Source organism: Caretta caretta, chromosome 1 (genome assembly GCF_965140235.1).
Source record: "Caretta caretta isolate rCarCar2 chromosome 1, rCarCar1.hap1, whole genome shotgun sequence".
Lineage (NCBI taxonomy): Eukaryota > Metazoa > Chordata > Testudines > Cheloniidae > Caretta > Caretta caretta.
The window spans coordinates 325,323,510-325,350,970 of record NC_134206.1 but is presented as its reverse complement, the minus strand read 5'-3'; the positions used below and the strand labels follow the sequence as shown (position 1 = coordinate 325,350,970).

The following is a 27,461-nucleotide window of genomic DNA, read 5'->3' as shown; positions in this document are numbered from 1 at the left end:
GTACTCGGCGGCTTGGTGCTCCGGTGCCAAGATAGGGATATGGATTCCGTCTATAGCCCCACCACAGTTAGGGAATCCCATTGCAGCAAAGCCATCCACTGTGACCTGCACATTTCCCAGGGTCACTACCCTTGATATCAGCAGATCTTTGATTGCGTGGGCTACTTGCATCACAGCAGCCCCCACAGTAGATTTGCCCACTCCAAATTGATTCCCAACTGACCGGTAGCTGTCTGGCGTTGCAAGCTTCCACAGGGCTATCGCCACTCGCTTCTCAACTGTGAGGGCTGCTCTCATCTTGGTATTCATGCGCTTCAGGGCAGGGGAAAGCAAGTCACAAAGTTCCATGAAAGTGCCCCTACGCATGCGAAAGTTTCGCAGCCACTGGGAATCGTCCCAGACCCGCAACACTATGCGGTCCCACCAGTCTGTGCTTGTTTCCCGAGCCCAGAATCGGCATTCCACAGCATGAACCTGCCCCATTAGCACCATGATGCATGCATTGTCAGGGCCCATGCTTTCAGAGAAATCTGTGTCCATGTCCTGATCACTCACGGGACCGCGCTGACGTCGCCTCCTCGCCCGGTATCGCGTTGCCATGTTCTGGTGCTGCATATACTGCTGGATAATGCGTGTGGTGTTTAATGTGCTCCTAATTGCCAAAGTGAGCTGAGCGGCCTCCATGCTTGCCTTGGTATGGCGTCCGCACAGAAAAAAGGCGCGGAACGATTGTCTGCCGTTGCTCTGACGGAGGGAGGGGCTTCTGACAACACGGCTTACAGGGTTGGCTTCAGGGAGCTAAGATCAACAAAGGGTGTGCCTGTACATCAAGGAGTATTTCAGGCAGGACTGCACGGAGGGTTCCAATAAGAAATGGTGCACCAAAGTTATCGTTATTGGAACAAGGAGGTTAGCCTGGCCTCTGATTGATACATGGCTAGATTTACCTCGCTGCACCTTCTCTGTGAGTGACTGCAGTGTGATCTAGACAGGGGAGGAGGCAAATGAGTACAAAACAAATCTGGTCTATTTCTTGTTCTGACCCACTCCATCTATCTTTTACATCTTTGGCTGGCAGCAGACGGTGCAGAAGGACTGCATGCCATCCACATCTCATGGCTGCTCGGCAGAAGATGGTACAGTACGACTGCTAGCCATCTTCATCTCTTGCCTGCCTGGCATAAGATGGTACAATACGACTGCTAGCAATCCTCATCTCTTGCCTGCCTGGCAGAAGATGGTACAGTACGACTGCTAGCAGTCCGTATCGCCTGCCTGCTCACCATAAGACGGTTCAATAGGACTGACTGCAGGACTAAAGAGAATGACCTGCTCAAGTCACTCCAAATTTAGTCCCTGCGCCCATGTCTGCCCAGGCGCTCCCAGCCGACGTGGCCAGGAGCACCTCGGACACTATGAGGACGACTACCAGTCATATTGCACCGTCTGCTGCCAGAAGGCAATGGGTTGCTGCTACTGTGCAGTAAAGCCGTACCGCGTCTGCCAGCACCCAGGAGACATAGGGTGACGGTTACCTGAGCTGGCTCCATGCTTGCCATGGTATGGCGTCTGCACAGGTAACTCAGGAAAAAAGGCGCGAAATGATTGTCTGCCCTTGCTTTCACGGAGGGAGGGAGGGAACGGGGGCCTGACGACACATACCCAGAACCACCCGCGACAATGTTTTAGCCCCATCAGAGTGCTCCATTGTGACTGCTCTGGACAGCACTCTCAGATGCCCGATTGTTTGCCATTGCTCTGACGCTGGGAGGGGCGCTTACAGGGTTGGCTTCAGGGAGCTAAAATCAACAAAGGGGGTGGCTTTACATCAAGGAGTATTTCAGGCAGGACTTCACGGAGGGTTCCAATAAGAAATGGTGCACCTAAGTTATTGTCCTTATTGGAACAAGAAGGTTAGCCTGGCCTCTGATTGATACATGGCTAGATTTACCTCGCTGCACCTTCTCTGTAAGTGACTGCAGTGTGATCTAGAAGAATGAGTGCCCTAGACAGGGGAGGGGGGGAAGCAAATGAGTACAAAACAAATCTGGTCTATTTCTTGTTTTGATCCACTCCATCTATCTTTTACATCTTTGGCTGGCAGCAGACGGTGCAGAAGGACTGTATGTCATCCACATCACATGGCTGCTCGGCAGAAGATGGTACAGTACGACTGCTAGCAGTCCGTATCGCCTGCCTGCTCACCATAAGACGGTTCAATAGGACTGACTGCAGGACTAAAGAGAATGACCTGCTCAAGTCACTCCAAATTTAGTCCCTGCGCCCATGTCTGCCCAGGCGCTCCTGATCGACCTCACAGAGGCGACCAGGAGCACCTCAGACATGACGATGACGGCTACCAGTCGTACTGTACCGTCTGCTGCCACAAGGCAAGGGGTTGCTGTTACTGTGTAGCAATGCCGTACCGCGTCTGCCAGCACCCAGGAGACATAGGGTGACAGTTACCTGAGCGGGCTCCATGCTTGCCGTGGTATGGCGTCTGCACAGGTAACTCAGGAAAAAAGGCGCGAAATGATTGTCTGCCCTTGCTTTCACGGGGGGCTGACGATATGTACCCAGAACCACCCGCGACAATGTTTTAGCCCCATCAGGCATTGGGATCTCAACCCAGAATTCCAATGGGCAGCGGAGACTGCGGGAACTGTGGGATAGCTACCCACAGTGCAACGCTCCGGAAGTCGACGCTTGCCTCGGTACTGTGGAAGCGCTCCGCCGAGTTAATGCACTTAGAGCATTTTCTGTGGGGACACACACACTCGAATATATAAAACCGATTTCTAAAAAACCGACTTGTATAAATTTGACCTAATTTCGTAGTGTAGACATACCCTAAGGGAATGATGTTGATCAGGTGGATGATTTCATTAGGAAAATAGAATTCTGCATGCAGGGTCCATGGGTTTTATTTGTGCTGTTTATAAACGTTTAAGAATTCTATATTTCTTTGCTTTACATACTGTATGTGTGTTATTTAAACTATCACCTTTCATGTTTTTAATGGTAAATATAAATCAGCCTCCTCTCAGGGAAGTAAATCTTTACTGGTAAAAATTCTTTTTGTTCCATGAAAGAAATTATTTTCCCTAAAATATTACTCCTGGAGAAATTCTGTGCTACTGTGTGCATGCATATTTACTGAGCCCGGCAGATTTCTAATTTTTTGCTCAGAGAAAAGCTTCTGCCAATATATTGCTGCAGTTCCACCTTTTTCAACCAGAGAGTGCTGTGGTGATAGAACACCGCAGCAGCTCCCTGCCAGCGAGGGAAGAGTAAGAGCCTGCAGAGCCTTCTTCGCAGCTGGCCAGGTTCGGAAACAGGGGCTATGGGGAGACAGACACTATGGAGTGCTGGGGCAGAGGGGGTGGGCGGGTTCAGATAGAGGCTCACAAGGGTTGGTGGTGGAGGACAGACTGGGGCAGGGGCAGAATGAGTGTGGAGGTGTAAAGCCGACAGACCCTGGTTATCAGTGGGCGGGATCGAACCTGGGACCTCTGGAGCTTAGTGCATGAGCCAAAAACCAATTGGCTGTTAGCTAAGGCTGTAGAGCAAACTCATTAATCTCTCTCTCTAAGTGGTCTTGGTGCCACTAGATAGAAGAGAACACAGAGGCACAGAGCTACAGGGGGAGAGAGGTACAGAGGGGGGTGGCTGGGTGGGGGCATAGAGACACACGGGCATGGGAGAGGGGGTACAGGGACAGGGGGTGGCTGGGTGAGAGCACAGAGACACATGGGGACAGGGGCAGATGTGCCTGACTGAATGGGAGAGGCTAGGGGTCAGCCAGGGTCTGCATGGGGGAAGCTCCCTAACCATCCCTCCCCCCCCCCCAAAAAAAACAAAAAAAAACAAACCCTGTTCCATACTTTTCCGACCCATACCCAACAACCTTCCAAGTTCACACCCAGGCTCCTTCCCAGCAATTTACTTCCCTCTCCCTCAGCTCCTCTGTTACCCCTGACTCCCCCAAGCCTTTGCACTGCTTCTGAGGGGTGTGGGAAATGGTTCTGTATTGTAGTTTAAATGAATTATTACTCAGAGTTCTGTATTAATATGCCTAGTAAGGAATCTATTTGTCAAAAAATATTTCCTGAATCTTTTTTGTTGTCTGTATTGTTACAGACATAGTTGCTGACTGGTATTTTGAAATAAATGACCAAAAATAGTTGAAACTGGTGTGATTATAATGTATTATTCTGACAAATAAAATATGCAGAATTTTGCACAATTTTAAAATATTGTGCATAGAATTTTTTTTTGTTGCAGAACTTTTATTTTTTTGGCACAGAATTCCATCAGGAGTAAAATATGACATGTGAGGAAAGGTTAAAAGAATTGGTGATATTTAATCTTGAGAAAAGAAGACTGAAGGGGGACTTGATACAGTCTTCAAATCTATTAAGGACTGTGGTAGAAGACAGTGACCAATTGTTTTCCATGTCCACTGAACATAAGACAAGAAATAATGGGCTTAATCTGCAGCAAGGGAGATTTAAGTTACATGTTAAGAAAAACTCTCTAACTGTAAGAGTAGTTAAGCTCTGGAATATGTTACCAAGGGAGGTTGTGGAATCCCCATCATTGGAGATCGTTAAGGACACATTAGACCAGGGGTGGGCAAACTTTTTGGCTTGAGGGCCACATCGGGTTTCCAAAATTGTATGGAGGGCCAGTTTAGGGGAGGCTGTGTCTCCCCAAACAGCCAGGCGTGGCCCCCGCACCCCGCTTCTCACCCCCTGACGGCTCCCCCAGGACTCCTGCCCCATCCAACCCCCACTGTCCCCTGACGGCCCTCCCGGGACTCCTACCCCATCCCCCACCCCCGGATCCCCCACCCCGGCTGCCCCCTGCCGTCCCATCCAACCCCCCCTCTCATTCCTGCCCCTGCCCCATCCAGCCCCCCTGTTCCCCGCCCTCTGACCACCCCAATCCCAATCCACACCCCTGCCCCCTGACCACCACCCCCAACTCCCCTGCCCTCTATCCAACCCCCCCCCCGCTCTCTGCCCCCTTACTGCACTGCCTGGAGCACCAGTGGCTGGTGGCGCTACGGCTGCACTGCCCAGAGCACCGGCTCAGGCTGCGGTTCTGCAACTGTGCTGCGCCCAGAGCGTTGCGCCGGCAGCGTGGCGCGCTGAGGCTGCAGGGAGGGGGGCACCGCGCGGGAGGGGCCGGGGTCTAGCCTCCTGGGCCAGGAGCTCAGGGGCCGGGCAGGAGGGTCCCGCAGGCTGGATGTGGCCCGTGGGCCGTAGTTTGCCCACCTCTGCATTAGACAGACGTGCCAGGATGATCTAGGTGGTATACTCAGTCCTGTCTCAGCACAGGGAGCTGGACTAGATATCTTGCAAGGTTCTTTCTGGCCCTACATTTCTGTGATTACCTTGCATTCACCCAAGAGGCCAAATGAAGGTTGTACAGGCGGCCTCGCTTTTTAGGGCCTGGCTTTGTAACCTTAGCATTGTTTTAACATAGGTTTTTTGCATGCAATATACAATTTATATTGCATACAGTGCAGCTTCATTGTATAGATAGATATAGTATGTATTGAAGCTGGAGTCACTGCAACCTAGTTCTTTGCCGAATAAATTGGCAGAAATTATGCTAAATCTGTGTCCCCATGAGCTGCTTTACCCAAATAGATGCATTTCTAGGAACACTGTCCAAGACAACACTGTCACTTGTATCTTGTTACCAGAACAAGACTAGTCAGCAAGTATGTTACTGGGGAATAGGGGGATAAGGACTCCATAATCGTGTCATATATCATGGCTACTGAAACAACTAATTTTAAGATAATTGTTTTCATAGATATCACATCCTTATATACTGTAACTACTAACTAAATTTTTGTATGTTTGACATGTTTTTATTAAAAAAGTAAAGCTCTCTTAATTAAAAAAATATTTTGATTTAGATAAATAGCTCAGATACCACAATTATGGGTGGCAATACAAAGTCCTAAGATAAGTATTTCCAATGGGGTCTAATATAATGTGAAATGGGTCTGTTCAGGCAGGTGGAATCTTTATAAAGCTGAAACAGAGATAATGTTCGTAATCTCCTTTATGAAGCACTTTGAGATCTACGGATGAAAACCACTGTAAAAGAGCTAGGTAATATATTATTAAGTGAGAATTACAAAAATAGACGAATTTATAGAAGAGAAGAAGAAAAAAATGAGATTCGCATCATGCCAAGACTCATGGCAGTGGGTAATAAATGGTGAAACCCAGCTGGTTATAATCAGAAAATGTCACCTCATTCCTTTTGTGATGACTTCGTTGACCCCTGGTGCTTGCATTTAATTCCAAATGCTGCTGCTTGGTCTTTACAATCACTCTTTCATTTCTTGCTCTAGCTGAACACATTTCTTTAATTGGTTTAACTTTAGGATTCTTTGGCTAAATATTAAGCAACTTGAAATCCTGTTGGGGATTTTTTAAGTGTTAAAAATAATTTAAGGCGCTACACTTGATTCTAAGCCCCGCCCCCCCCCCCGCCATTTTATTTGACAATCACATTTTCCTACCTCTTTTTTTTTTTAAAAAAAAAAGATATTTTTCTCCCTTTTTGCTATGAAAAGACCCATACAAACTGGAGAAATAGTCTGAGCCTATAAGGAAATTGACTACATCCAAAGAGCTTTCCAGTACACACAGTAAACAAATGGAAAACTGAGAAGCGATTTTTTTCTCTGATCTTTCAGTTTATAGTAATTATGGGTCTTATTTCCAACAAAGTTTAAAAATATCAGAGAGGCATGATTTTGTCCCTTTAAATTGGGGAAATTGACATATTTCAAGGATTGATAGGGGTCTTAAAAATATTTCAAGGATTGTTAATCCTTAGTGCATCCTCTTTCTGAATTTGTTTAAAAGTGACATTTGTCTCTTTGAATAGTAACGCATTCCCTCTGCCCCCGTATTTTCTTAACAAACTTAAGTGGTGATCATTAAAATTTTTACAAATGACTTTGTTCTTATTTTTCCTGTATCTACAGTATGTCCTAGACAGAGATAATTTAAAGTTAAGATTTTTGTCATGGTAATTTATCGTAAAAGGCATGGGCAATAACCAAAAATTCACAGAAGCCCAATTCCTGCCTCCAGGGTTGGGGGTTGTAGAGTGTTCTAATGCTGTGGTTCTCAAACTTTAGCAACCCGAGGACCCCCATTTTTATTTTTAAAATGTTGGGGACCCCCAAGCTCCCCTGCTTAGCCCAAGGCCCTGCCCCCATTTTACTCCTTCCCCCAAAACCCCATCCTGCCCAACCTCTTCCCGCCCCCTGCTCACTCCATCCCCCCTCCCTTCATCGCTCGCTCTTCCCCACCCTCACTCACTTTTGCCAGGGTGGGGCAGGGTGTTTGGGTGCAGGAGGTGTGTGGGCTCTGGGAGGGAGTTTGGGTGCAGAAAAGGTGTGGGGTGAAGGCTCTGGGAGGGAGTTTGGGTGCAGGGTGCGGCCCTGGGTTGGGGTGTGGAGGGAGTGAGGGGTGCAGGCTCTGGCCAGGTGGCGTTTACCTCAGGCGGCTCTTGAAAGCAACCGGCACATCTCTCTGGCAATAGCTCCTAGGCGGGAGGACCAGGGGGTCGCGGTGCGTTGCCCTTGCCCGGAGGCACCACCCCTGCAGTTCCCATTGGCCGCAGTTCCCGGCTCCTTGCTCCCCCCAGGAGCCACAGGGGTGTGCTGGCCAATTCCAGACATGGTGTGGAGCTAGGTTAGGCAGGGAGCCTGCCTTAGCCCCCCTGCACTGCCGGACTTTTAGCGCCTAAAATCTCCCACTTTGGCTTCAATAGTCTCCGGGAGATAGAGGGAAGGGGAGGATTTGGGGGGGGAGTTGATCATCGGGGCCCACGGACCCCCAGGAGTACCCTCAGCGACCCCCAGTGGTCGGCAGACCCCAGTATGAGAAACATTGTTCTAATGTACATACACTGAGATTCCTCTAATAGTGAAGAATCGATGTACAGAGTCCATGTAATCTGGTGAAAGCAGTTGTGTAGCCTTTTGGATGCTACAATAACCTTTGCCTCATGTTGAGGCATAATAGTCTTCCATGACTTCCAAAATATAAATACGGGCAAGGACATATCATTGCATTGCCTTAATCCCTGATCCTGCAGCTTATTATGCATGAGAAGGCTCTTGTGCCCACCTGGAGCCCCACTGAAGTCAATAAATTAAAGGGTCAGGCCCTTAAAGAGGTTAACTTTGTCTTTGTGTTAAATTGACTGAAATGGAATGTGTGTATTCTCTAGTCCATTCTCAAATTGCTGCAGGGGGAATGCATTTTAAGTACAGGTTATTTATGTTATTGCATACTAGTCTACAGATGGGTGTGAGAATATCTTGTATTATATACATGGTGTGTAGGATACTTGCTTTGTCCTGTATACTACCCGATGTTAATTTATTTAGGGAGCTAGAAAGCCAGAGAACTACAGGATCTTGTTTGTGTCCAACAGATGGAATAAAGAAGCCCCTGTATATTATTATCACTGAGATTTGTCTCACTTCTGCCACAAGGGATACCACAGGCATTAATAAAGCTGCTTACTAATAATCGATACAGGCAAGTATTAAGTGTCTTTTGGGAGACAACAATGGAGATGACAAAATGTTCTCTTTTGCTTTGATGAAATGACTGTGGGATTTACTCAGTCATGTTGAATAATAAAATATGACAAATTATGTTTTAGATGAGCCATAAAATCATGTTCACCAAGAAAGTCTCTCTGTAGATACATTTATTTTATATTCTCTAGTGCAACAAGTATTGTACCTGTTTGACACATTTAAAAATCATGAAAATATGTATCAGAATCTGAAAATATATTTCCTAGTATTCATGGTAGGTACTCAATTGCTTTCCTGTTTTTATAGTCTAATACAGAGTCTGATATTTGGTGCTAAACCACAGATGTAAGGTACTACTTAAACTTAGGGAGGGGTTAAGATGGTGATTTTAGGAGCTGAGAAGGTGCAACAAAATAATAAGGGTAGATTACAAGGTACATTTTCGAATTTGAATTGGAGAGGAGGTAAATGCTAAAAAGGAAAGCAATCAGATAATGTGATCTCCAAAGAGGGTCTCTGCATAATAGTCTGGAAATGAGGCAGCATATTAAGAGGGAAACACAATAGAGACGCAGATGAGGAATGCACTGATAGAGTGGGAGGAAGTTGGACAAGATCAGATTAAACTAATATATCTGGGTTTTGGCCTGGTTACCCATGACTCTCACTGAGGTGGAAATCCAGAGGATTAATTTAGTTGTTCAGGTGCATTAAGTCTTTTTGAACAGTAGCTCCTACATCAGTTTAATGGCTGTTAGCCTGATCTGAAGTTCTGTTAATTAAATGGAGAGCATAGAATATTTATTTTCTCCTCTTTCAGTGAGTACATATGGGTGGACCATGCTGCCATTGTGATTCAAAAGTCTAATTCAAATATGGATGAACTGTAATTTTACGGTGGTTGAAGTAGTTATGATAAATTGAAATTTTTCATCATGTACAGAAAGAAAGAATCAAATCTTTAAGGGAGAGAATAGAGTTTATAAGATGCCTAGCAGGTTTACATCACCTTCTGATATGGAAACAAACAAGGAGCTGAAGCATTGATCCACTACACAATGGAACACCAGAGGGAACATTTTATTTTTGTAGGGGAGTTAGAGGCTGCTGCAAACCTGTTAGAAAAACTAATACTGTAACCTGTAAACTGGTGCTGAGTCAAAATAATGAAAAGGTAGTTTTATAGGTTGTATGTCCAGGTTTGTTATACATACTAACATTAAAAGGGAATAGGGAGTCAGATGTCCTTTCAGTGCCCTTCCTTTTTGTATCTTCTTCAAGTTGAGTTAGTGGAAGTTCAGAATCGGAAAAGCTTTTCCTGGTAAAGGCAGACTTAGCACCTCACCCCACCCCCACCCCGCCCATTAAAAGGCAAACCTTTGCTCACTTACCACACAATAGCTGAGCTATTGTTCTTATTGTTCCTTACGTGTATTATGGTAATGCCTAGAGTTCAAAATCAACATGAGGGACCAGTTATACATAACAATATTAAATAAGAGATAAGATAGACACAGGGGCCAAGAGGTTAACCATGTTTTGACCAAGGTCACAAGAGGTCAACAGCAGAGCTGGAATAAGAATTTAGGTCTCCTAATCACCAGTCTGATGCCTTATCCACTGTACTACAATCTTTTCTAAGTAGACACTGTAGTATCTTGGATACCAGTGGGATATGCATGATATGTAGGTAGAAATATGAATCCCTTTATCCCAACACACCATGTGTCCAAAGGACTGCTGCATTGCCATTGCGCTGAAACCCTTCATTCACACAAATACAGACCAGGAGCAGCTTCTCCCTGCTAGCTCTGTAGTTACTTATCCCCACGTTTGGCTCCCTTTCCCAGGTCCTACACTGCTCCTCAATCAGCACACACAACTGCAGCTTCTGCACTCTTTGGCTCCTTCCTAACTACTACAGTGTCTCTAGAGTGACCAGGTATCCAGTTTTCGAGCAGCTCCGGGCCATTCACTGTCCAGTTGGTGGCGCTGCGCAGTGGGGCTGGCAGGCACCCTGCTAGCCTCCATGCCACATGGCTCCCAGGAAGCAGCAGTATGTCCCCCCTCTGGCTCCTACACCTAGGAGCAGCCAGGGGGCTCCGCACAGTGCCCCCGGCCCAAGTGTCGCCCCTGCTGCTCCCATTGGCAAGGAACCGCAGCCAATGGGAGCTCCGTGGGCAGTGCCTGGAGATGGGGCAGAGCACAGAATCCCCTGCCACAGCCTTGAGCTCCCTTCTGCACCCTGAACCCCTCATTTTTGGCCCCACCCCAGAACCCACACCCCTATCCCAGAGCCTGTACCTCCTCCCACATGCCAGCCCCCTGCCTCAGTACGGAGCCCCCTCCTATGCTCCAACCCAGAGCTCCCTCCTGAACCCCCTCCTGAACAATGTCAACTCTGTAGAGGAAAGAGATGAAATGTATTGTTTTATTAGAAACTGAATGCGCTCTCTCTCAATATTGTGTGTGGCTATCAAGTACTTCATTGTATGAGGATTGCTTTAAAATAACATGTATATAAAACTGCTTGTGTTTATAGAATTAGCAATGCGCCATTTGACTTTGTAGATTGTGATGTATTAAAGGCCAGCTTTCTTCAAGTTCAGGAGCCACATCTTCAAAAATCATGTGTTATTTAAGATACTTTAATATGTATATGAGTGCATAACTTTACATAATCATATGATTGTCTTTCTGCATTTATTTGCTTTCAACAATATTATATGCGTTCCAAAGACTGTCCTTTGTCATTTGTTTTAGAATTTTTAAAAATATTCTAGAATCACAAAAACTTTAAAAGGCTATGCCCTGTACATTCATTTTTATGTCCTTTATAATATTGGGTGCAAGTTCAGTGTTGTCTGTAATACACAGTATCAAGACTTCACCTTTGTGGACCTAACGGGTTTTTCCCCTCTTCAGGAAGAATTTAAAATAGGCTGTCATCACCTATTGCTTGTAACATTTAATAAGCAGCTAGAGCTGCACCGGTGGACAATAGAGAAATAATGAAGTATGGACTCAAGTGCTAAATTCAGTCTATTCTTATTTCTCATAGCCTGACTCTAACAGACACATATACATAACAGCTGGGATTTTTAGCCCGTTATGTTGCCATGCCATAGGAGAGCTGGGTCATATCCAAAACTTCTATACTAATCAGGCTTCCTTACATCAATGCCTGAACTTTGGTGGCTTGTGGTTTGGTTTTGCAAAACTAGGGCTGTCAAGCGATTAAAAAAATTAATCACGACTAATCACACTGTTAATAATAGAATACCATTTATTTAAATATTTTGGGAAGTTTTCTACACTTTCAAATATATTGATTTCAGTTACAACACAGAATACAGTGTACAGTGCTCACATATTTATTTTTTATTACAATTATTTGCATTTTTTAGTATTTTTCAGTTCACCTATACAAGTACTGTAGTGCAATCTATTTATCATGAAAGTTGAACTTACAAATGTAGAATTATGTACAAAAAAAACCTGCATTCAAAAATAAAACAGTGTAAAACTTTGGAGCCTAAAAGTCCAATCAGTCCTACTTCTTGTTCAGCCAATCGCTCAGACAAACAAATTTGTTTACATTTGCAGAAGATAATGCTGCCTGCTTCTTGTTTACAATGTCACCTGAAAGTGAGAACAGGCATTTGCATGACACTGTTGTAGCCGGCTTCGCAAGATATTTACATACCAGATGCTCTAAAGATTCACATGTCCCTTGATGCTTCAACCACCATTCCAGAGGACATGCATTCATGCTTATGATGAGTTCATCATCTGCATCAGATGCCACCAGCAGAAGGTTGATTTTCTTTTTTGGTGGTTTGGGTTCTGTAGTTTCCACATCAGTGTTGCTCTTTTAAGACTTCTGAAAGCATGCCCCACACCTCATCCCTCTCAGATTTTGGAAGGCACTTCAGATTCTTAAATCTTGGGTCGAGTGTTGTAGCTTTCTTTAGAAATTTCACATTGGTATCTTCTTTGCATTTTGTCAGATTTGCAGTGAGCGTTCTTAAAACGAACACGTTCTGGGTCATCGTCTGAGACTGCTATAACATAAAATATATGGGAGAATGCGGGTAAAACAGAGCAGGAGACATATAATTCTCCCCCAGGGAGTTCAGTCACAAATTTAATGAACGCATTCTTTTTTTAATGAGTGTAGTCGGCATGGAAGCATGTCTTCTGGAACAATGGCCAAAACATGAAGAGGCATATAAATCTTTAGCACATCTGGCACGTAAATATCTTGTGACACCAGCTACAACAGTGCCATCCGAACACCGGTTCTCACTTTCAGGTGACATTGTAATTAAGAAATGGGCAGCACTATCTCTGGTAAATTTAAACAAACTTGTTTCTCTTAACGATTGGCTGAACAACAAGTAGCACTAAGTGGACTTGTAGGCTCTAAAGTTTTAAATTGTTTTATTTTTGAGTGCAGTTATGTAACCGAGAAAACTACATTTGTAAGTTGCACTCTCATTATAAAGAGATTGCACTACAGTATTTGTATGAGGTGAATTGAAAAATACTATTTCTTTTATCATTTTTCCAGTGCAAGTATTTGTAATAAAAAATATAAAGTGAGCACTGTACACTTTGTATTCTGTGTTGTAATTAAAATAGATACATTTGAAAATGTAGAAAAGCATCCATGAATATTTAATAAATTTCAGTTGGTATTCTATTGTTTAACAGTGTGATTAATCGTGATTAATTTTTTTGAGTTAATTGTGTAAATTAACAGAGATTAATCAATAGCCCTATGCAAAACACAAACTGCCCTAGTTTGCTCACCACAGAAATGAGACGGAATAGAAACCTTTTATCCAAACTCTGTACTCAACCTCTGAAACTTTGGTGGTTCAGATAAGTGCTTAAAATATAGTGAAGACAGATGAAACAAGGGGGTGCAACAAGCCGCTGGAAGGAACGTGGAGAGTAGATAAAGGGAATAGTTATGAGAATGTGTTTTTATAGGCCATGTATATGTACACTGACATGGTTTCAAGTTGATTATTTTTGTTTTTAAATAAATAATAAACAAAACAGAAAATAAGTATCAGAAGCCTGTACCTAATGGGTAACAGCTGGCAATTTCCTGTAGACATCATAGTAGAATTGAATCTTAAGGAGGGACTTGAAGGAGAAAAGAGTAGAGGCTTTTATATACTACTTCATGCGTTGAAATTCTGGTCCGATTGAAGTCAATGTGAGTTTTATCATAGACTTCAGTAGGCCAGGATTTCACCTTTGGGGTCCATTTCCTATATATAGAAGAAAATGTGAAGATGGTTGTAGGAGACTAGACAAATGAGCAAGGGAGGCAAACCACCACTGGATGAGCAGGTGGCAGTAAGAGCAATGTAGTAAGTTACAAGAGTGGGTAAGTAAGGAGAAGCTAAGTGAAGGGCTGTAAAAATGAGGAGGCAGATGCTTGTGTTGAGGTGATGGGGAAGGGCAGCCACTGTAGGGACTCAAAGGGCCTAAATGTTTCATATCTTAATTTTATGTGAACATGCTATCATTTCATTTATAAAGAAAATCTATACTACTGCAAGATACAGTTGCACCGAATGCTTGGCCATAGGTTGTTTGCTAGAAATAAGAACTCTTTGCTGTCCGAAACATAAAATAATAGGACCACCAAATTTCAGAGGCTGGAAGGCTGAGGCATTAAAGTAATGAGGTGGCATTTAATGCAAACTACAAAGGTGAGCTCTGACATTTTGTTTGGTGATTGCTGTGTCAAAACCTGAAGAGCTATTATGTATTTGAAGGAGTTTTTGAATGACTGAATAATCAATTCTTCAGTCAGTGCAGCTTAACAAAAGAAAATGAAGATGGAGGAGTTTGTGCAAAACAAACTTCATGTTTTGTTGAAATATTAAACAGCTCACCAAAACTTTAAAAACAAGCATACAAGACATGCATTTGATTAAACTTGGGCAAAAATGGCCACAGCTTCTTTATTTTTTAATTGTGCCCATTTTTAATTGACACCTCTAATTGTTATGTTTCCTGGGCAAATGATTTTTTTTCTGAAAAAGAAAGAAATTGTTCCAGCTTCCTGTGGTATCTCTCAAGGTTATACAGGAACCTTTTTTTGAAAGAAGATTGCTTTTTTAAATACAAACAAGTATTAAAATAAGATAGAGAACAGGGCTCAGGAACCTAGGCCCATCACTGTAAATAAATAAATAAAGCACTGTCAGTGGGCACTTGAGCTAGTGTGCAATACCAGCTTCTGAGTCTTCGCACAACAAAGCAGATACTTCAGAAGCAAACCAAAGACATGAACCGAGCAAGATCAAACTAACAGAAAATTGGTGGCAGGCTAGTAGTATGGCTGTGACCTCAATCAATGTGCTGTTAGTAAATGCTATATGATTAATGATGACATATGAATCCTAATCCTGAGTCCTATCCTAAATTGTACTTACTAAATGAACGGTTAGTGTCAACATTGCTAATGTCAGCTGTCAACAGTAGTAGTATCAGTTTGTTCCTGATGCTGAACTTCTGGAGTCCAAAGGAAGAGGAGCCATTACTGCTGCTCTCAAAAGACCTCTGTCCTGCTTCTCCTGTTACTGTGTCTGCATTCATTAGGATTGCCATTCTTGCTCTTTTACAATAGTGAAACCTCACATTTTTTATTTTCTTCATTTCATCTGTGGGGGTAGATGCTCCCGAGTCTCCTCCAGACTCCACTTCATTTCTAAAGTCTTTGCTCCTAGTTCGTAGCGTAGGTGGGGTTCTCTTGGCCAGGGATTCTCAACCTTTTTCTTTCCGAGCCTTCCCCCCCCCCCCCCAGCATACTATAAAAAGTCCACAGCCCACCTGTGCCACAACAATTTTTTCTGTATATAAAAGCTAGAGCCAACATTAGGGGGTAAGAAGCAGGGCAACTGCCCGGTGCCCCATGCCACAGGGGTCCTGCAATGCTAAGTTGCTCAGGCTTCAGCTTCAGCCCTGGATGGCAGGACTTGAACTCCCAGGCTTCAGCCCTAGGTGGTGGGGGCTTCAGCTTTCTGTCCTAGGCCCCAGCCGGTCTAATGCCAGCCCTGCTTGGAGGACCGCCCCCCTGAAACCTGCTCACGGCCCCCCTGGGGGCCCCAGACCCCTGGTTGAGAACCACTGCTCTAAGCAAAACAGTCAAAAGAAAGGTCCTTTCCTTTCTCTCTCACTTATGAGAAAGGGAAATGCAAGTGAAAGCAAAGACAGGGAAAGGTGGCCTGTCCCTCAGTCAGTCTTTCTCGGTTCAGCTCTCTGGGCATGGTCCATCAGTGAGTCTGTTGTCTTTTATTAGGGTCTACCTCCAGCCCCTCCTATTTGGTGTCCTGCTTTGCGGCTAGTCTGTGCAGTTTTGGGCAGTGAGGCCTGCACCTGTCTCCCTCTTGGCTGATCTGTTTCTGTGGTGCAGCAGCTCTCCTCTTGTTCATCACCCCTTCCTGTGGCAGGTTTTCCCTTTTTAGGCTCCCCCCACCCAGGCAGAGCAAGCCTTTCGGTGCACCTTGTTAACGCTCAGCAGGTTCAGAAGAGCTCGTTAGTCTCCTCTCCACCAGAGCAAGGGTGTGTCCCTTCACATCATCCCTTCTTTCTTGCTCTTGGTTACAGGGCCGGCTCTAGGATTTTTACTACCCCAAGAGATTTTTTTTTGGCTGCCCCCAACCCCTTCCCCAAATCCCCGGCCCCACCTCCTCCCTCAGGCGTGCTGCATTCCCACCCCTCAACCCCCCCGCCCTAGCTCACCTCTGCTCTGCCTGTTCCCCTGAACATGCCGCCACTCCGCTTCTCCCCCCATCCTCTCAGGCGAGGGAGAGGCCGCGCGTTCAGGGGAGCAGGCGGAGCGGAGGTGAGCTGGGGGGGAGCATAGGAAGTAATGGGGAGCACGGGGGGAGGGGGGGCGGAGAGGAACCGCTTCCCGCCCCAGCTCACCGCCGTTCCACCACAGCTGTGGAGGGGGAAAGCGGAGCGGTGGCAGCAGCGCGCTCGGGGGAGCAGGCGGAGGCGAGCGGGGGGCACATTTCTAGGGGCTGCATGGCCGGCGCCGGAATGCCGTCCCTAGAAATGCGCCGCCCCAGGCACCTGCTTGTTTTGCTGGTGCTTAGAGCCGGCCCTGCTTGGTTATCTCTCATCTTTCATAGAATCGTAGAATCATAGAATATCAGGGTTGAAAGGGACCCCAGAAGGTCATCTAGTCCAACCCCCTGCTCGAAGCAGGACCAATTCCCAGTTAAATCATCCCAGCCAGGGCTTTGTCAAGCCTGACCTTAAAAACCTCTAAGGAAGGAGATTCTACCACCTCCCTAGGTAACGCATTCCAGTGTTTCACCACCCTCTTAGTGAAAAAGTTTTTCCGAATATCCAATCTAAACCTCCCGCACTGCAACTTGAGACCATTACTCCTCGTTCTGTCATCTGCTACCATTGAGAACAGTCTAGAGCCATCCTCTTTGGAACCCCCTTTCAGGTAGTTGAAAGCAGCTATCAAATCCCCCCTCATTCTTCTCTTCTGCAGGCTAAACAATCCCAGCTCCCTCAGCCTCTCCTCATAACTCATGTGTTCCAGACCCCTAATCATTTTTGTTGCCCTTCGCTGGACTCTCTCCAATTTATCCACATCCTTCTTGTAGTGTGGGGCCCAAAACTGGACACAGTACTCCAGATGAGGCCTCACCAATGTTGAATAGAGGGGAACAATCACATCCCTCGATCTGCTCGCTATGCCCCTACTTATACATCCCAAAATGCCATTGGCCTTCTTGGCAACAAGGGCACACTGCTGACTCATATCCAGCTTCTCGTCCACTGTCACCCCTAGGTCCTTTTCCGCAGAACTGCTGCCTAGCCATTCGGTCCCTAGTCTGTAGCTGTGCATTGGGTTCTTCCGTCCTAAGTGCAGGACCCTGCACTTATCCTTATTGAACCTCATCAGATTTCTTTTGGCCCAATCCTCCAATTTGTCTAGGTCCTTCTGTATCCTATCCCTCCCCTCCAGCGTATCTACCACTCCTCCCAGTTTAGTATCATCCGCAAATTTGCTGAGAGTGCAATCCACACCATCCTCCAGATCATTTATGAAGATATTGAACAAAACCGGCCCCAGGACCGACCTTTGGGGCACTCCACTTGATACCGGCTGCCAACTAGACATGGAGCCATTGAGCCATGGAGCCATTGAGATATTTAAATATTGAAAAAGAGCTCAACGCCAAACACTCAGTGCTCTCCCATAACAAAATTAGAACTGGAATTACAACTGGCAAATGCAATTTAAACACATGCTCCGAAATCAATTATTAGCTTTTGTTAGTCAATTTTCAATAACAATTTTACCCAAATTGTTTGAGATATTTAAAATAAATGAGATAAAGAGGGCAAAGCTTAAGTGAAGTTTGGATAATGGGGAGTTTTGGTTGACTTTTCCTCTTTTGATGCCAACACAACTATCCTCCCCTTTCCAATGCACAAAAATGCTGTTTATCACAAGCATAAGATTCAGGTCAAGACCACTGGCCCTACAAGTTAACATAGTGATTGATAGGTTTCAGAGTAACAGCCGTGTTAGGCTGTATTCGCAAAAAGAAAAGGAGTACTTGTGGCACCTTAGAGACTAACCAATTTATTTGAGCATGAGCTTTCGTGAGCTACAGCTCACTTCATCGGATGCATACCGTGGAAACTGCAGCAGACATTATATACACACACAAAGATCATGAAACAATACCTCCTCCCACCCCACTGTCCTGCTGGTAATAGCTTATCTAAAGTGATCATCAAGTTGGGCCATTTCCAGCACAAATCCAGGTTTTCTCACCCTCCATCCCCCCCACACACAAACTCACTCTCCTGCTGGTAATAGCCCAATAGTGATTGATGTTCTTTTCTTCCCCCTTGTGAACTGTGATCCATTGTTTTCCTTGTCAGCGAGCAAGCAGCTGGAGTTTTTGTTTTGTGTTTTTTGCTGCTGAAAAACTTCTTGCCATGAAATGGCACTGAATGTATTTGTGTGGCTCTTTTAAAGCACTTCGAAAGGTTATGAAGTCTCTCAGCAGCGTGTCCTCTCCTTGAGGATAAAGACCATTCTCCACTTCACTCTTGCTAAAACATGTTTAACTTTTTAACACTGAGGGTGATTAACCATTCGAACAAACTACCAAAGGAAGAAGTAGATTCTCCAACTGTTGGAAGACTTCAAATCAAGACTTGGATGCCTTTCTGGAAGCCACACATTAGCGAAACACAAGCTACTGGGCTCAATAGAGGGGTAACTGGGTGAAATTCTGTGGTCTGTCATACTGGAGGTCAGACTAGATGATCTAATGGTCCCTTCTGGCCTTAAACTGTATGACGGAATCTGTGATCTAAGCAAAGGTCAAATTAGTGGTGGTACTTATATTTGACTCTTGTTCATTTTACAGGTACTACAGTGCAACCATTTTGCAGATGTCGGGGGTTCAAGATGACAGTCTTGCAATCTGGCTGGCTGCAGTGACAGCATTTACAAACTTCCTTTTCACACTAGTGGGAGTCTGGCTTGTTGAAAAAGTGGGCCGCCGGAAACTTACGCTTGGTAGCCTAACAGGTGAGACATTACTTGGGGAATACTGTTTGATTCTAATGAAGGTGAACAAAATGAAAATAAGGCTCTGAATTCTCCTTTGATCAACACGATCTTCTAAAGAAGAGTAAAATAAACGACTGACTCATTTTGCACACACACACACACAAATAAAATGTGTGTGTGTGTTTAAATACATTAAGCTGAAGTACACAGGGCCCTTTAAGAATGAAAATAATGTGCAGCTACTTGCTAAGAATGAAAGCAATTTTTAAATTTATCATAACGAATATATTTGTTCAGCTGCAATTTCTGCTTCAGGGCACAGTTGACAATAATATGTATATCCCTTTAAGACTTTAATTTAGGAGCAATCAAATGTGCCTAACTTCACAGTTGGTTAGTTTTTAAATATATAATATGGCATATGTAATTTTTAGAAACTAAAATGAATTTGTAACATTTTGTCAGAAATTATTATGAAAAGCAAAAAGACATATAATTGCTGTGTTCTTTTAAAAAGAGAAGAGTGCTGTTCTGTTCATTGCCCCTCCAAATATGAAATAGTAAAAGCATTATAGTTAATGGTTTAACATGAAGTGGCTAATCCAACATAGTCACATGAGAAACTAAAGTGTAAAATTCTGAATGCCTTATGAATTTTAGCCATTAGCTAAGCATTCTTCTATAATGGCATTAACATCACACTTAAACTCAATAAAAACAGTCACTTCTAGGAAGATGATATAGGCAGAGCTAGTAGCACTGTCTATCGTTAATGTAGCCCAGCGGTTCTCATTATAAGACCATGTTTTCATTTGCTTATATCTTAACCAGACTGTTTGGCCTGAAATTTTCCATGTCAAGTATCTGCCTCAGGTTGAGAGGCCTGGTTTTGTTTTGGAAAGTTTCAGCTAAAACAGTTCTGCCATTTCAGAGAACGAGATTAGGGAAAGGTACTTTGTTTTGCCCATTTTAAAAAAATTGTATAACTGTGTAGTTGAGAAGTTCTACTACCCCATAGTTGGCCCAGAAACATGAAATTTGACAGTGGTGGTCTCTGTATCAAGGATCTCAACGTCTCAAGAGTAAAATAACTTACTAGTTCATTTAATAATTTATTTGCCAGAGTGGAACACCAATACATTTGGACAAAATTCTCAACTAATAGCACCTGAGCTGCAAAATTTGTCTACATTTATTTTGCCTACAAAACATGCATTTATGTGTGGTAACTGTGCGGGTTGGTATGCACAGTTAACCAATTTGTACATTAAAACATGTAATTTTGAGCAAATTTGGTATGTTCAACTTACAATAGGTACCCACATTTAAAATAATGCCTTTTCAGTGCAGATTTTGACAACTTAAATCTTCTTATACATGATTCAACAGCAGAAGGGTTGAAACTTGACAGAGATAATTTGGATAAAAGAGAGCAATCACCGTTAACCATCTACCAACTGAGTTCAAAGCCAGAATGTTACATGAAGTTATTTCCATCAATAGTATCTAGTAACTTAGCTGCTCCCCATAGTAGGCAATTTAATGACATTGCAGGAGACACCATGGTGTGGAATATCAGGGTACATTCCTTGCATTCTTGTGACCTTTAGTATTCTCTAAAAACCTTTATGATCATAATTGAACACAGCAATGCTGAGAAAGTACTTCTTCAACTTTAGCTCAAGCAGATAAGTTTAAAATTAAAATTGTAAATGCATGAGGAATGGTCTCCATGCTAGCAACCCTCTGTTGCAATCACTAGTTAATGTTGAATGACTCACGTCTCTGCAACCTGCATCTTTTATTTTTCCATATCTGTCGGCACATGGCTTATGTATCTGATCATGCTCCCTAGACATGAAACTGATTTATCAAATCCACCTTTATTCTTTGGATTGAGTTGCTGATAGCTTTCATGCTGTTGACCTTTGTTTAAATTTCCTAGCCGTTTAAAGCACAGATCAAAATAATATGCACTTCATTGCTTGTGACTGACTCCAGACCAGGCGACTTGTTTAGTCCCAAAACTGTTTACTGTATATCACTCTTACAGTAATATATAACGTTGTGTGAATTTGTCTAACTCTGTCATCTAATGCTATTTATTCAGTTAATAGTCATTCTTTTTCTGTGTGGTCTATCAAATATTATAATGGGGCATGAACAAAAGCAGAACAAAGCAGAATTGTATTACTTTATTATTACTCCCAAAATACTTTAAGCCTATTTCTTGCAATAACACAATACTGATCTTGTACTCTGTGTTAGGCATAGTGTATTTTTCAGTGTTTCAGTGCCAGAATTACAAACTGATCCTTTTGGGTCCTGACCATCAGGCTTTAGTCACTGCCTCCGGAATTTTTGGGCCCTTTGTGACCAGGCCCTCTAACTAATATATTCAAAGATCAATGATCTGAAAATGTTCATGCAAACATTTCTCGCAAAGCAGTTTAGTAAAGAGTAGATGGCCACTGTAGTAAAACCAAGAAGAATACTGTAAAGAGTGTGTGTGTTTGTGGTACTTAGATGCAGAACAGAATTAGTACGTAAAGATGTCCTTTTCTAGGTCCCTTCTCTTTACTGGGTTGCCTTCTTTCAATCATTTTAATTAGTGTTGTGTTACTTTTCATCATCTTTATCCTGTGGCCTTTTAAAAAAGGAAAAATGCAATACTGACCCCCATCGAGCTGAGACTGAGATCACATACCATCTCTAAATACTATTTAGAGCTTTTTGTGTGGTGCTTGGCTTTTAGAGTTTGGTTGGGGGAGGCAGTGTTGTGTTTGTAAGTCACATATTCTATGATGATTTCATTCTTGCATATCTGTTATTACTGCATTTTAATCGTCTGTGCAGCATACAGAGCATCTTAGGAGGAGGGATGCTTAATAAATAAACACTAGGTCCTATGTTGCTCTTTAGATCCTCTGGTGGGCAGTGTTTTAAATAGAGGGTTTTGTTATGTTTGTAAGTGTGCATTTTTCACTCTGCTACTTTAAACTGCCTTTCAAGGGAACTGGGAAATCTTGAACTCTAAACTGGTTACAACTGGTGCTGCCTCTGTGGGTAACCTCTCTGCTGTCATCTCTCAATATGTATAATGAGGACAATACTCACTGGCTGCATGGATATATGAAAGCTAAGTGCAAGGAAAAATGTGCACAAATGTATGAAGTTATGAAAAGCACCGTATAAGTCATAAGTATTATTTCTAAACATTACATAGTGTAACAGTGTGCACATTAAGTACTGTCTTATGGTAATGCCTTGACATTTTTTGGACTAGCTGTGGTCTATAGTATCATTGTTAATGATTGGATAAAAAAGGTAGATTTACTCTAAATTCTTTTTCCTAAATTGATATGGACATTTTCCATTCTCTGCCAATGTTCTGTAAAGAAGTGTTTACCATTTGAAGTCTGGCATCTTCACTAGTTTCAAAGAGCTGGCAACATTTAAAAAAAATCCTACCATGCTGATAGATCGCTGAAAAGTTACGAAAGTTATCATAGGCTTCTTTCTGCCAAAAAAGGGGAGAAGACAGGCAGAATTTTAACAGGTTGGCTACTGACTCCGCTTAGTTTCCAACTCCTGCTATATTTCGATGCCAGTTGTCTTTCTTTCCTTTGTTCTGTATCTTCAAAGGCTGTTCATTAAATGTAAAATGTGCAGAGATTTTGATGGGTGTAATGTCTGTTTTAGTTTTTTTCTCAGGCTTTGGCAGTCTGAAAACACACTGTATTTGTACATATGACAACATTTTAGCTTTATGTAATAGAGAGGACATTAAATATCTTCAGAATACTTACAGTTTTTTAGCCTCAATTAATGATATGCTGTATTGGTTTGTGTTGTTAGCCAAAGGAAAACTTTCCACAGACGGAAATACTATATAATGCCTATTTGCCAAATCTGAATATTTTCCTCCTCCTTTGTACAAGGGGTTAAAGGATGAAGGAAGATGTTTCAGTAATAGGTCAACCTCTCAAAAGATGAACAAAGCATATTTAGAATGAATATAAATTTGATGATAGTTCCCCATGTGAAACATGTCTAAAAATATTTGATGTTCTGGCTTATAGGCATTTGGAAAGTACATTAAATCCAGGATGAGCTTCAGCATGCCCAGATGATTGTCGTTGATGTAAATAGTCATAGTAGCAGCACAAAGCCAAATATAGAATAAATTGAAAATCCACATTTTTATTTTGATGATGGCTTCGTAATTTCTCCAGAGATTTAGGCTTCCTGGTTTGGCTTAAGCTTTTGGCATCAGAAACAGATCTATCAGCGTAAGTAAACTGCCTGTGTGTGCTCAGAAAAACACCTTATTAATGTACACGCGTCCATGCTGGCAAAGTTGCTGGTAAATGCTGGTGCACAGTATTTTAATACCAGAATAATAGACTGGTTACTATAATACATCAAACAAACACTCTTTGCTACACAGGACATTAGTTGTAGTAGTAGTAGTAGTAATATTTTTCATATTTTGTAAATTGGTTTTCTCAAGAAACCAGATGTTTTCCTTGAAAAACATAAGAACCATATTATGGGTAGTTCTTTAAAGAATATCTGCCTAAGTTTTTAATGTGTAAGCCAGGCACACACAAGTGTGTGTGAGTTTTTGAATGTGTGTGTTGTGCTCTTCTTCTTAGATACAATTACATTCTGACTGCAATACCTTTGTTCCCCATGCCGACTGAACTGGGTAAAGTATTTTTCACTTGTCCGAACTATTACATAGTGGTGTTGTGCACTTCTAAACTTCCTCTGCACTCCACTTGTATGGTAGTGAAATGGGTTGTGAATCTGTCCCCATATGTTACAGAAGGACTTATTGTGTCTGCATAACTAAGGTAAAAGCTAGCTTCACATTATAAGTACTTTGTCGGATCCTTGGGTAAAGGTGTTAGCTAAATGTGTAATACAGCATACTATATTACATATATAGACATATACAGATATTTTCTGTGTGTGAAATGTATGAATAGTTAAATAAAGGAATACATGAGGGTGTGATATAGTATAAAGATTTTATCGGCATGAATTTGGGATAGTCACATACCTCATGACTGGTGAAGCCATATGTGAGCTTTACAGACAGTTCCAAATTAGCTTTCAACAAAACCATCATGTATTTCTCTAAAAGAAAAGGAGTACTTGTGGCACCTTAGAGACTAACCAATTTATTTGAGCATGAGCTTTCGTGAGGTGCCACAAGTACTCCTTTTCTTTTTGCGAATACAGACTAACACGGCTGTTCCTCTGAAACCATGTATTTCTCTGTGTGCCACCTATTTTAGAAAAAAAACTGCTGTAGGAATGGCCCGGGGAGGTATATTTTAATTATAGGCACGAGTTTTTGTATCCCTCCATCCTGACACCAAGTCCCTTTGTCACCATTAGTAGAACTATACAGGAATCAGAGGGAGCCATAAAACCCTCCAAAAATACCTTTAATTGCTTTTTTGTACCTAAAGATGTCACATTTTAAAGTTCTAATATCTGTGGTCTTTCCAGGACTAAAAATGAGTGCTGAGTTCTACTGGGAAGTTGAAAATCATGATCTCCCCTTTCCAATAGCATAAAGCTCTGCAGGGCTTCAAGATATCGGGCTTTGAAGTCACACTATTTTTATTTGGAGAAAAGCTTTAACTGGTGTAGGGTTGATTCTTGTGCATCCTGAGCCCTGAACAGGTGAAATTTGGAGGAGGAAAACCATTTTTTTTCTGGTGGATTTATATTAAAAGTCTATTTAAATTTGCTTAGGCTTTTAGAAGTAGTCTTAGAGAGATGGAATATTGGGAAAAGGGTACGAGTGCTGGTAACAAGTGCATGATATGTTCATTCATCAAATGACACTGAAGTTTATCATATTTCTTTGTAACTTATCACACGATTATCAACTTCATATATATAGCATGTAGAAAGATATGTATATAAACACAATCATAATATAAAATATGATATTTCAATATACAGTGATTGAGCTTACTAGAAATAGATAACACAAGATATAGTACACAGTATGGTATTCTTCCCCAAAAGCAAAATAACCTATGTTACTTATTAGGACATGGTGAAGGCTGACCAAGGTGTTATCAGTTTATATGGTCTAAGGTTTTGTGCTAGGAATGAACTATTTCTAATACACTGCATGTATCTTTTTTGCCTATGTCCTCCCCTTTTTGGTGTTACACATTGAGACAACAGATGCACAGAAAATTCTGGGGGCTCGAGTGGATTGGTAGAAAAAGGTTGATTCATAACAGCAGGTTTATATTTTTGGTAGCATTTCTACAAACTGAGCTCTGCAAAAAAAAATCAAATTTATTTTCTTGTTTCTATATAACTAGGAATGCTGTGCTGCAAAAGCGTGTTGCTATTGTCCTTCTTCCAGGTGGGTCTGGATGTCTGGGAGCTAGGGACATATTGTGATTTACAAGCCACTGTTTAACTCTGCTTTTTTAATATTATTTGTATCACTTAAGGGAATACGAGTTAATTCATACAGTCTTCAACTCCATGTTTAAAAAAAAGAAACAACTGAGTAATTTAATATCTGGATAATAAATCAGGAGCTGTTGAATTTAACACTGATCCCAACCCAAAAAAACAATTTTTTTCTCAGATCCTTATACAATAGATTAGCATAGTGAGGAAATACTGTGCTAAGCTCATATAAATTGGGTGTCTTCCTTTTTCCAGACCTAGGTCTATGCAGCAAAGAATTATTTTGCGTACTTTGAAGTAAAATCTTTTTTATTTTTGTATTTTAGGTACTACTGTAGCACTCATTATCCTAGCATTGGGATTTTTGCTGTCAGCTCAGGTCTCACCTCGAGTCAGTCTTAACCCAACAGATCCTTCAGGTCAAAATTCTACTTGCACAAACTACAGGTGAGATTTCATGATCATTGTTTTTTAAATGTCTTCTGCAAGATTTTCCCCAATTTCTCAGGTGTTGCAACCCTATTAAAACTCATAATGTTAATATTCAGTGAGTGCAAGACTGAGTAATTTTTTTAAATATAAGCGGCGAATGTGCTTGCTATTACTAGTCTGTTCATGGACGTTACACTGCACCACAACTGTGAGCTCTCCCAGAGAACATTTGTGCCCCTTGCCCTTTATTTTACTGTTTTTTAAAAAAAGGGTTCTGTTTTTTCAAATAGTGATAATTACAGACCCATTAATGATTAATTCAAAACAGACACGATCATGTTAACCTTTATCGATGGTAAATTGAACTTGTACTTTCATAGATAGTTCACCCCCAGTATTTGTTTCAAAAGATGAGTCATTTATTTAGAATGTTTTTCTAAAAAATATTCTATCATTTTCTGTATTTTGAGTTTTTGTTCACTTTTTCCTCCCCTAGTAAATAAAATATCCAAACTGGTAAGATAGCAAAAATTGTGTCTTTCTGCATACCAGAATTTAGTAAAGACTAAGCATCTTCTGACTTGACTTACCTATTGATATGCACAGGATAACAATCAGTAGCTAGTCTTTATCCCTTTGGAGACTGCAGTCTTGTATATGAGCTCTTCAGCATTCATTTGGCTGGCAGGCTGGAAAATGTCTCAGTCTCCCATTGAGAAAAGACTAGTTAAATGTGACTGAGTTCAAATGCTATAAAGGCTTAAACAATTCTTGTTGCAATTCAGAATCTTTGCTTGACAAGTTAAGACTGCAGTACAAATTAGTCTTGAGTTTATTCTAGAAATGAGTGAGTTGAATAATTTCTCAAACACTGTAAATATCCATGCAATTCAGTGTGCAGACTATTTGGGCACTAATATTCAGCTGTCTGTCCCTGCTATCTGCTATTCTGTCTCAGCAGCAGAACACAGGCTGATCAATTATTTTCCCCAGACTCTGTTTGGATTCTAATAAACTAACAGTGGATAACTAATTCCTAAGAGATATAGGAGGATTGTGGGGATGAGGACCTTCTAGTAGGACCCTGGGAATGGGAGGGGCAGGTCTAGTTTCCCCAGAGATGTCAGAAGAGGTGGCAAGAAGTACATATGGCTGCTCATCATACCCCAGAAGTGAGTCTGGGGAGAGGAACCTCATAGCATCATGGAAAAAGTGTAGAAGAGATGCTGATAATCAACTTGAATTCAGGGCTTTGGATACCAGCTGTGTATTAGATCCCTGAATGCAAAAGCATCCTTTTATGTGTTCACTACCTCAGCAAAGACTACATATACTACTTTGCCTGGTTTTGATGGTTACCCATTCTCTTTCTCACATGGATCTAGTTAAGAG

The 27,461-nt window shown here is 42.3% G+C and overlaps 1 protein-coding gene across 1 annotated transcript in view; it reads left to right on the top strand.

The window, feature by feature from the left end:
* Positions 1-27,461, top strand: part of SLC2A13 (solute carrier family 2 member 13) — a 322,896-nt gene that overhangs the window by 202,671 nt on the left and 92,764 nt on the right. The window contains exons 5-6 of the mRNA XM_048836305.2: positions 19,036-19,199; positions 25,964-26,084. Coding sequence (XP_048692262.1) covers positions 19,036-19,199; positions 25,964-26,084 — 285 coding nt within the window. The remainder of the gene's footprint in view (positions 1-19,035; positions 19,200-25,963; positions 26,085-27,461) is intronic.